We start from the raw sequence: 12,279 nt of genomic DNA, 5'->3' as shown, positions 1-12,279 counted from the left end.
CCTTAAGCTTTAGTCACGTCTTAACAAGCGTTTTTATGTGGTATAACAGTGATGATGTTAAACGTCAGGCATCTGGAATGTGTTAGTCATAATTTTATAAAGTTATTTCCTACTGATCAAACAACAATACTGTTTTTTTTAAACTTTTAGATTATAATCATAGCCTACAATAACTCCTTTTCCTTCGATTTAAATCCAGTAAACAATTGCATTGCATAAGGAAAAATAAAAATTACACCTTACATTTTAACTTCTATAATTAGCAATAAAGTGACTTGAGAATTAATAACATTAACGTTTAAAAATATAAATGAAGTATATAAAACTTAAGGGTAAATAACAATTTTGATTAGCCAAAGAAAGTGTTCTTTCTTCACTTCATTATTGTCCTTAAATTGACCAGCCACCAACAGAAAGTGTTCTTTCTTCACTTCATTATTGTCCTTAAATTGACCAGCCACTAAAAGAAAGTGTTCTTTCTTCACTTCATTATTGTCCTTAAATTGACCAGCCACCAACAGAAAGTGTTCTTTCTTCACTTCATTATTGTCCTTAAATTGACCAGCCACCAACAGAAAGTGTTCTTTCTTCACTTCATTATTGTCCTTAAATTGACCAGCTACCAAAAGAAAGTGATCTTTCTTCACTTCATTATTGTTCTTAAATTGACCAGCCACAAAATATTTTCACTGATATTCTTTTCCGTGGCTTATGGTGCAAATCTGTGATAACCTTTGGCCTGTGTCGTTACATGCTGTCTAGTCACTGAAAGAGTTATCTTCAGATAGATGACGAAGACAATCCACTGGTGGTTCTACCCTTGACGATACATTTCAAGTTATCTCGACAGGAACCCCCATCTCTTCAGTGGGACTCAATAATTGGAGAGAAAAGAATCTGTTATGTGGCTATTACTAAACCCTTTAATATGTAAATGAAATAAAAAATAAGTCTTTTCTGAAGCTAACCATTTGGCTGTTCTCTTGCCAACGTACTCCAAAAGATGATCACGCTGAATGTCTTTTGACTTCTACCACCTATCTTTTTGGATTCTAGAAACCACGTCATTGCATTATTGTTTCTATTTTTCTTTTTTTTTGCTGCAGTTCCTTTCTAACGTTCCAGACATCAAACTCATGTCCATTACGTTACGTTTACCTTGATTAATTCTTGGAGCAAAGCTAAGGATTCCATAGTAAATACTTAAGTCAAAAAAGTAAAATCTTTGTTATATCTGCAGATCAAAAGATTTATAATTTTAGTATTTTAGGTCTATGATTGAACAGATGTATTACCGAAGTTGCCTAGATATGAAGGATAATTGGTCGCCTACTGCCGAAATAAGTAACCAGTGGCGGATTTATCACTAGACGCAAAAGGCGCGCGCCAAGGGCCCCAAACTCTAAATTAAAAATGTTCATATACATGTGCATGTTTCATATTTTATGAAACATGTATATGACATATATTATTTATTATTGTTTATTTTTCATTTATTACACAAATGTGTGATTTAGGTTTCGTCTACATGCAGTTCATATAACTGTACCTTAACCTTTTCACTTCTGATAAATGACTTGTCATTCACTGACATATCTTGTACTGAAACATCTCAGTATTTTCCATTACTTATTTTCCATTCCCTATACCAAATCTAAGACCACCCTTTTGGGCAACTTCAAAATTAAATATCTTTGATAGAACATAATTTTGTATTTCCCCCATTTAAATAATTCAAAACTTATATTTTTGCATTTCAATAATTCATATACAACACTAGGCTTGTCAAATCTCCCGGATTTGCCAGGAGTATCTCGAAATCATAGATAATCTCCCGACTTCCGGAAGCTTTGCCAAATATCCCGGATTCTCTAAAAATATTTTGCTTGCAAATCAAAATACTTTCGTGTCTCATGAAATAAATAAATAGTCACAGAAAAAGAACGTATTACATAGATTAGCTTAAATGTCTTTTTTTTAATTCTAGTACATAAATATGAAATTAAATAAATAAATATATATATATAAATTTAAATTAATAGGTTTAATTTGGTATTTTTTATACATATTCCAAAAAATAAAACTTCTTCATTATTTTTGAAATAGTTTTCTTCAGATACGTGAATTGTTAACAACCTATCACTTGCATATTATTAGCCTTTATATGCTTCCAATTTGCATATACTGTATATGCGCGGGAAGAGTGCCAAATTTCAGCTTGCAACCATAAGTTGCAACATGTATTTTGCCACCCAGTAGCTGTTTTACCCTGAAACAAAACATTCAGTTAACTACCATCCACAAGTGAGAATAACTGCTGCAAGCGCCTTATGAATGCAAATTTAGCATATATAGGTATTTCGTGATTTTTTAAAAAGTGAAATTGTGTTTTTTCTTTTAAATCACATTGTACAGTAAGAAAAATGAAAAGGGTATACCAGTCTAGTGTAGAAAAAAAGAAAGGAACGAAAACTAAAAGCAAAAAGTCTACAAAAGCAGACTGGTACAATTTCTCGTTTTCTAGGACACCATGCAGCCGAATGTGAATGATTTGTTTGTTTGTTTTGAATTTCGACTCTTGGGCTATTAGTTTACCAATAAATGGTGGGATTGATCGTCACATTATTACGCCCCCACGGCTGAAAGGGCGAGCATGATTGGTGGGACGGGGATTCGAACCCACAACCCTCAGATTGAGCACCCTAACCACCTGGCTATGCCGGTCCAGAATATGAATGAATTAGTTTATTACACACAATCTCGACTAGCAATAATGAACCAATCCGAAATTGAAATATATTCATGTCCAGTTATTAACTACTCACAGGATATTGTTTTATGGCCAGGTATAATTACCGACAAAGTTATTGACTATTATATAATAAATAAACCCGAAAATATTGAGAACATGAGCGAATAAAAAGGTGAGTGAGTATCAAGATCGCAACAGAAATTATTTTAGAAGTTTGCGAGAACTGCATTTTTATCGTCTTAAGTCGAATGTGGAAAAAGAAAAACGTGAATGGCTTGTCTATAGCACTACAAGGAAATGTGTGTATTGTTAAGTTTACAAAGTATTCCTAAATAAGAAAGTAAGCCTTGCAAGTAAATTGATTAAAGGTTTTTGTGACTGTAACAACGTACACAGTAAATGAGTCATGAAATATCTAAAGACCACATATCTGTTATATACAAAATATCATGGCATTATGGATAGTGAACAAAAATATTGACGGGAAGTTTCGCGCGCGTGGTAGCTACTGTACAATTGTTGTTTAAATCTGGATTAGGATTAGAGGCCACAACGAAAATTTAAGTTCAAACAGGAAAGGTAATTATCTAAGTTGTCTTGAGTATCTTAATGAATTTGATGATTTAAAAACAAATTGTTTGGAACGTTATAATAATCGGGGTCAAGGAATTACAAGTTATTTGCCACATCAAACTTGTGATGACTGACTTCATAAAATTAATGGCAAATCAGTTTCAGCTTAAATTCATAAACGAAGTTAAAAGTGCAATTAAGTTTTATGTAATTATTGTTTCAACACCGAAAGTAAGTAATTTTGATCAACTTTCTTTTATAAAAAGACATATTGGAAAAGACGGCAAATAAAAGAAAGATGTTTTATTTATTCCTATAAAATCTCACACTGCCGAAAATTTAGAGGAAGTTGTGCTAAATACCTTGCAAGTATTAAATCTAAACATCAAAACTGTAGAAGACAAACCTACAATAATGCTTCAAATATGGCTGGAACATGTTCGGGACTACAAGCAAGAACTAAAAAGCAAACAGCATCAGCCATATTTATACCTTGTGTTAGCCATTAGTTAAATCTATTCGGCAATTACGCAGCAGAATCATGTTTTGAAGCGACATAATTTTTTAAATTTTGTACAAAACTTAATTGTAGTTTTCTCTGATTCTACACAAAGATGGAACATTCTTACGGATTGCCTAGGAAAGAATACAACAATAAACAAAAGTATGCGAGACCAGACGGTCTGCAAGAGCAGACGCTGTTTATGCTCTTAAAAACAATTTTTGAAATATCAAGGAAGCTCTTTTGAAAATTAGTGAAACTCCTGCACAAAGAATTAACACTAGAATAGAAGCTACATCTTTAATTAAAAAAGTTTGACGATTATGAAACAAAACTGAGGATTTCATGTTGGTCCAAAATATTACAGCCAGTAAATGTGGTAAATCTATCATTACAAGACTCAAATATGAACATTTGGAAGGGAGAAACATTATTAAAAATATTGAAAGAATTCATCCTTGAATTAAGAAGTAATTTTGAATCAATTAAAAATGAATCAAGTAATTTATCCACCACTGGTGACAAAATATTTTACGAAGAAATAATCAGGTGAAAACAGGGAAAGTATTATTTGATGAAAGACTGATAAGGAAGTGTTGTTAACAGGAAGAGGTCGATTCGTTTTTAATGTTTTCTTTGTCATTTGTGATTGACTAGTTACCGAAATTGACAAAAAGAATTGAAAGTTACAGTGGTGTTATTAAATGTTTTAAATTATTATTTGATTTTACAATAGATAACAAAGAAAAACAAAAATGTTTGAAAATTTTTATCTAATTTAGATGTGAGTGATATAGACACTAAATCATTTAAGGAAGAAACAGCACATTTTTTAAAATTTTGTAAAGAAGAAATGTTTCTTGCCCGAGTGAGAAGTCCTCAATATGTCATCTAAAGGTCGTATTTTCACAATATCTATGATTTTTTCAGTCCTTAAAATGTTATGGAATTACGAAACATTTACAATAATTTTTTTCTCCTGGTGTAATGAAATAATTTATAAAAACGTCAATCGCATGAGCTTAGAAACTGCCAGCTTATCATTCATTGGTCATACCTCACACAGTATTTGCTTTTAGTTTCTCCGTTTCTCTCTCTACTAGGAATGAGGAAATAGTGATGTCTTATCATCTTGCTTCTGGTAATGTGTGAAATGTATGAATTAAATCCAAGCACTAAATAAAAGACCAGGTTGAAACTGACGTACAAGAATACGTGGACATTTTCATACTACTTCTTGGGTCAGTACTTTATGCATATGTATGATCCTGTAGTATGATACTACAATGGGCTATTGTTCCGTCTGGATTTTGCTGTCTTTATAGCGACGCATAATCAATCTCCTAAAGGAACTGTCAGCTTTACAGTTATTATCTAAAACACTTCCCAAAACGTGATCATGACTGTTGTCTTTTTAGCATTGGTTATCTGCGCTCTGCCTACCGCAAGGAATCTAACCTCGGATTGTAACATTTAAAACAGCTAAACTTATTGTTGACCCACCTGGGGACCTGGTCATAGCCAATAGTTGTTGCACATCATGTTTTCTCTGAAGTACCGGCCTACACATGTAATCTCTTCTATCATATTGAATTTGGGAAACACTTAACCCCTCTTTGCCAGTGTCATTGGCACTCATGTTAAGGAAAAATAGAAAAAAATAGCTTTGATATTCTAGAATTGTGGTTCTTCAAAAACAGAAACATATCTTTACAGGTGTCATATGACGCAAAACACATGTCTATTATAGTTGCTCTATTGAAAAATTAGGAATAAAACATCAGTAACAGGCTGCAACACCGAAAATCTTCTGACTTATTTTCTGTTAATTAAGCAATATTTTACTTATGGCTTAGCTTTAAAGACTCAATTTCGGCTCACTATTTGATATGAAGTTTACATTTTCCCTCAGTATAATCAACTGGTTGAAGTTTCTGATCAGCTAAATTAATCCATTCTCTTGAAAAGAAACTTAGATTGTTCAATTGATGAATAATCTAATAGTGGGGCTCTTTTTATTTTGTAGTATTTTAAGGACGCCAAAAGCCATGATTTGCATGTAGGACAGCACAAAAATCCACCCCAACAATTATACTTGATGTTCTCTAAGTTTAAAATAATACTCAAGTTAATGCTAGATATATACATGCTGTTGAGGGATAATTCTCCTGCCCCATAGGTATACAAGTGTATGATTTAAGCAGCACGTTCGTGCCCAAACTCCCTAAAGACAATCCTAGGATCTTGACTTTAAGTTTTTCTTGCATCCTTCTACTTTAAGAAATATCTTGTAGCATACTTTTGATTCAGCTTCTGTTTCTTCTGCTAAGAAAGGACCGTTAGTGACAGAGTGCAATAATGGCTTGATAAAGAAAGCCAACTGCAGTCTCTTTATGTTCAGGTAAATATGTCATCTTCATTATTCATCGGTTTTCGATCTGTTGTCTTTACATTTATTTTAACTCCACAGATAGACCACATCATTGTCTACTAGTACTAGCCACAATGCAGGATATGCTAACTTATATATATCTGAGATAGGGACTTCATCAAGTAAAACTGGTATAGGTGAAACAGTTCCAGTACCAAATTTGTCCATAATAGTAGCATGCATTGTCATTTTCTCATCTCATTCTCAGTCTGGCTTCATGCTAGTTTGTGCTAGTCATTGACCCTTATAGTATGTATTACCATCATTTGGAAAGCTAGTTTAAATATTGTGCTTTGAATCAACAAGATTGAATCAGTTTTTACTGTACTGTTAATCACATCACAGCTTGATGATTACTTAATATTATGCTATCTAGGACCCCCCCCCCCTGATGATTACTGCATAAAATTCTATGTAAGACCCTCTTGGTGATTACTTCATAGTATGCTATTTAGAATACGATTACAGTTAATGAATAAATATTTTGTATACTCATATAATGGCAAAGAGGTATTTTAGACACACCTTCTACAATGAGTACACAAATATATCTTCTTCGTCTGCTGCAGCCACTCTTGTATACATTCTGGAGCGCACATTATTCAAGTAAGCTGGACACAGATATAGATTACTATCATATACATATTTTACGTTGAGCTCAGCAGAAAGTTCTGTTCTTGGTGGTTCGATAGCTCTTACTCCTGCATTAGTTGGTGGGACTTAAATATTCAGCTACATCTAAATGTTAATTAAAAGGGTCCTCAAGCCTCGTTTGCCCATAGTCCGTCACAACCATTGTTTCATCTGCACGTTAATACAATTATAGGAAGATGAAGTAGACTGAGTGGGTGGGTTTAAAAACTTTTGCAGTCTTTTTCACCTTAGAGAATCAGTGCTGCCCATCCCAGGAAGTAAACAAACCCAATCACCTATATACATTGCCTAGAAGGAATGGTATCTTTGATAGGTAGTTGCTTGCCATTCTGTCTGAAATAGAGCCACATTTTAGTTCTGACTTTCTTCATCAATGCTTGAGCAGTGAAAAGAACCAGATTTCATTCTTGACTCACATCTTCAATGTTTGAGTAGTGAAAAGAAACATATTTTATTTCTGACTTCTTCAATGCTTGGGTGGTGAGAAATTTTGGTTAATATTAACTAATCAGGAGCTAATTAAAATCCACGGATAACGGAAGGATGGTGGATTTTATTGGTAAGGATCACTTCAAAGGCTTAACTTACTAATTTAAAATGCATGTAAGAGAAAACACAAGTGTTAATTATACGCAAAACATGAAGTTAACATTACACATGTTTCAATACTAACTGAATAATGCACTGAAACAAATAGTTGATAATTTAAATTAAAAATGAAATAAAAAGAAGCTTAAAGACTTGAAAAAAAAAGAGTCAATTAAAAAATGCACGTAATGATAGATCTACGTAAACAGGTCTACCTGAAGTGTTTTTACACTTGTGGACATAAGGAAACGAAGTGAACCAACAGATAACATTCTTCAGAAAAGCTACAACTTCACAGTTTGACCAATCAGCTGAGAAGATCTAACACTCACACTATCTCCCCACCTGCCATTTATAAGATGATTAAAAATGGCACAATTTCTTCATCCTTTCTCTCAACTCATCTTCATAGGACATTACTTTATAATACAAAAGATCATAGAAATAATAGCAATAATATCAATTAACACATAAACACCGGATGTAAATATATAGTTAACACAAACAACTGTTAGTCGACCTTAACAAATAAAAAATCAAGAAGATTGAAAATATTATTAGGTAGAAGTTAAAGAACGAAAAAATATACATTAAAACTAAACTAATAAATTATATAAACAATAATCCTCATTACATCGTGACCTATGTATCACATAAATTTCACTTTAAACATCTTAACCTTTACTTCTTCAAATCAGAAAAAGTGGAACAAATAAATTTATACATAATCAAAACTAAAATTTATAAATGGAAGAGATTGAATAAAATCATAATGATATGCATAGTTAAATATACAAAAACGGTATCACAATTCCTTCAAATTTGATAACAATGTTTAGTAATTAACTCAAATTAAGGGTCGTAAATCAATAAAAAAAAGAAAGTGGAATGAAATAATATCGTAATATAGATACTGCTTTTAAGCTGTGGCGGAAAATCAATATACTTTTATTACTCATAACAACAGGACACAAAAATACACACTATATATAGTAAAACCACACATACAAATACATACAATACAAGAAACAAAGGAAATTCTACTACATACTCTCTGTATAACTTAAACTTTAAATCAATATCTAAGAATGTACAGAATTCGGGAACTTCTAGTCACACAAACACATTTCTGATCAAAACCGAAACTGACTAGCAACACTTAGAGTAAAAAGGCATTTAACAATCCAAAATATGTTATTATTCGTGGTAGAAATAAAGTTTCAAGTCAAACAAGAAATGAAAAGGGTGAATAACAATCGTATCTCCCGCACAAATCAAACAGTCAGGGGTAAATAAGAGAGAGACAAGTAAATATTGAGTTACAGGATACTTAATGATAGCACTTTCACTGTCACTTAAAGCATTTTCGTTAGTGTGGCTAATCAGTGTAAATCAGTGCTATAGTAAATAATCGTCCACAATTAAAGCAAGGCGTGCTTAACATAAATAGCTGGAATACCACAAAATCACTTATATATGTAACAAGGTATTTTTGAGGATGTCATTGGGAGTGTCAGCAAACAATGAGTCGGACGAGCTGAATGAATATTCCTAATGCTAACCATCCCTTTGTTTGGAACTGAAATACTAATACGATTGAACATCGTACATTTATATGCTTGCTGCCTTTATGATTTGCACGTGACTTCTAATTTAGATGAAAAAACAGTATCATCATGTGTGAAAATAGAAATGTCTAATTTATATGAACAAATAGTATCATCATGTGTGAAAATAGGGGTGAAAGCTTTTCTTACATTTAATATTATGGAAATTTTAGGATTAAGGAAATCTTGAGATTATAGATATTTTGTTATTACAGAAATCATGGGATAAAATATATACATTATAGAAATGTTTATGTTATGAAGATCTCAGTAGTGCGATTATAATTAGTAGATGATCAACAGACACCAACTGGCAACAGAATTACATCCTATGCAAAGCCAGGGCTCTTCATCCACAACAGGTTCGAGAAGCTACTTTCTGGCTGGTACTGTTTTCTCAAGTTGATCCATATTCCTTTGTTTACCAAATGACATTAGGTACAAAGGATATCCCATCTCAAAACGTCTAAATCCCCTATTTGAACACATCTTTATGACTGGAATGTATAATTATTTTACATTGGGAACGACTATTACATACCCTTCCAAAACATGATCAATATTTAGTAGCATGAGACTGTCTATGAAAAGCCAAGCAATATCAGAGTGTAGTTTTGATACATAACATTCCACCGCCTTAGTTTGGCCAAATTTTTCCTATATATGAAAATCTGCTACGCCTGCAAAAAGTCTTACCTTAGCCGTGGTGAGCTGCGTAACAGTGAGAATCCACGAACACAGCATACGTAACATAATCAAGAAGGATCTCCATCTGGAAAAGCGACTAATGTCAAATGTGCACAAGCTGCCTCAATGGCAAGTAGCTGGAGAATGAAACGAATATTCAGACAAATCCACACAAAACATGCCGGTCAAGTCGTCGGAAGCAGCGTCTATGGATTTCTATACAATCGTTCTGTTGAAACGAGTGCCGTGAAACCGTCGCCATCGTATATTAAGTGAATTATGGAAAGCCACCAGGGAGAAGTGGTGTACTTTGGACACGGTGAAGCCTGCTTTTTGCAATGAAAACTATGCTGTAGGTCTATTGTCAAAATGTACAGTTGTCAGGTAGAGTACGACCGGATCTGGTGACAGGGACTGAAACGACATAATGAGATTAAAGATTTATTTTAATATAACGTACTCAACCTATGTATGTTACTAAATTCAATACTTAAGAGTAAAAATTAAATATAAATTATTTTTGTCAAGGTTTTTACCAGTGGAACTGGTGGACAAGTTACTGATAAATGCTGAATAATATTCTTGGTGATAAATTGTATATCATAAGCATTTTTCTTTACAGATTTTAGTTTGAGACGAAATTTAAGGGGCACATCATAGTTACTGAAATCACAAAAGTTTAGGATTTAATTATCTCAGCTACTTACTATTTAAATGACATAGACTATGTTAGTGTTTTAAGGCAGCTTGCCTTCTGTACTAGACTTTCCCCAACTATTGATGTTTTTGAGTACTATAGAAATACAGCAAGTACACTAGTAGACAGTTAATGATCTCTCGAGGACGTCAATTAGATTGTTCTTTTCGAAAGTATAAAAAAGAAGTATTATCGCATGCACTTAAGTTAGTCTGTAACTGACAGCCAGTTCCCAAGTAAATCTTTGCTTTTTATTTACACGTGAAGATATTGTCTTTATGTTGATTTAGTTAAGAAATCTAGAAGAATTACAGAAGACTACTCTAGCATTTGTATGCTAAACTATTTATATGTTGCTTTGACGCAAAAATATTTAAATCAAATATTTTAAATCATTTTCATGAGTAATTCAGGTTTTATTTTCCAATTAAATATTACAGGGATTTCGAAACGTCTGGAACCATAGGTGATTTGCAATGTTTTTTAATTTCAAATACGTGACTGATTATGGTGCTGTCAAAGCATGAGAAGGTCGAGCTAATCCTGCTGTTAATCAAAACTAGTTTCGAATTACCAGAACAGAATGTATTCTACATTCTGAAAATAATTATTAGTTGGAGTACCTATGGTTTCAGACTTTTCGGACACTCTGTGTTATGCTAGAGCTTCCATATAAAAATATCACTCAGTATTATTAACAAGCAGCAAGTAGTTGTTGTGCGATGAATTTTGTGCAAACCTATTCTCAGGTTTACCTGCGCTAGTCTACACCACCTACCGCTAACTCGTGGGCTACTCTAATAGAATAAGAGGATTTGATTGTCACTCTTATAACGCACCCACAGCCTCAAAATATGGAATGTTAAACAGTCATTTTTTTTATAGACAGTGTATAGTCAAGTATATAATTAGGATTACACAGAATATCTTCAGCATGAGAAGACATAACTAGTATGATTCGGATAATTTTTCCTTATCCAGGAAAGACCTATTTAGTGAAGGTATTTTCTTCTTTTATTACAATTTAGACTTTTAATAAAGAATTTCTTAAACTTAAATACTTGAAATTCTAAAGTGTTGTGTGATTAAAATTCATCTTGAGTCTGAAACTTAACTTCGGGTAGAACGAATAAAAATAAAAAGTTTAGTATCAGAATAACCGAAAACTGTATGTTTCCCAAATTACAACCTTATTTATTTCTTATCATTTTTATATAGAGAGATAGAGACAAGTGCATAAAAGGAGATGTAGAACAAAAAAAAAGAAAAAAAGAAGCCAAAACTGGACAAGGAGAATCGATTGTATACATTAACAAAAGTTGAATTTAACATTTTTTTTTTAATTCCAAGTAGCAAACAGATATATAGGTTCTTCGTTTAGTGTTTCAAATCGTATGGTTATTTTTCAGCAATTACCTTTCAGTGGCACAGCGGTATGTCTGCGGACTTACAACGCTAGAAACCGGGTTTCGATACACATGATGGGCAGAGCACAGATAGCCCATTGTGTAGCTTTGTGCTTAACTTCAAACAAACAGTCTAATTCATGAAGTCTTCCAAACTTTGTTAATTACTTTTACTACAACAATCATTGCTTAATTCTGACATAAGTAACCCAAGCTAGCCTTTCGAAATATGATTCTAGATACTGACGGAAAATTATTAGTGTTAGGTAGTTGGTAACAATTACAAAACCTTATGAAAAATATAAATAGAATTATAAAAATAACTTGGAATGTTTCCCAGTAATTTGTTTGTTTTTGAATTTCGCGCAAAGCTACACGAGGG

At 32.8% G+C, this 12,279-nt stretch overlaps 1 protein-coding gene across 3 annotated transcripts in view; it reads left to right on the top strand.

The window, feature by feature from the left end:
* Positions 1–12,279, top strand: part of LOC106477662 (neutral and basic amino acid transport protein rBAT-like) — a 43,700-nt gene that overhangs the window by 7,951 nt on the left and 23,470 nt on the right. Inside the window, exon 1 of one of the 3 annotated variants that reach the window (XM_022381496.1) lies at positions 10,102–10,146. The exons of the other annotated variants lie outside the window; for them this stretch is intronic. Coding sequence (XP_022237204.1) covers positions 10,133–10,146 — 14 coding nt within the window. The 5' untranslated portion in view covers positions 10,102–10,132. Of the gene's footprint in view, positions 1–10,101; positions 10,147–12,279 lie in introns of those variants that run through there. 3 annotated transcript variants of the gene reach the window in all.

Source organism: Limulus polyphemus, unplaced genomic scaffold, assembly GCF_000517525.1.
Source record: "Limulus polyphemus unplaced genomic scaffold, Limulus_polyphemus-2.1.2 Scaffold168, whole genome shotgun sequence".
Classification (NCBI taxonomy): Eukaryota; Metazoa; Arthropoda; class Merostomata; order Xiphosura; family Limulidae; genus Limulus; species Limulus polyphemus.
Note: the sequence above shows the minus strand (reverse complement) of the source record. Positions and strands in the feature narration are given on the sequence as shown.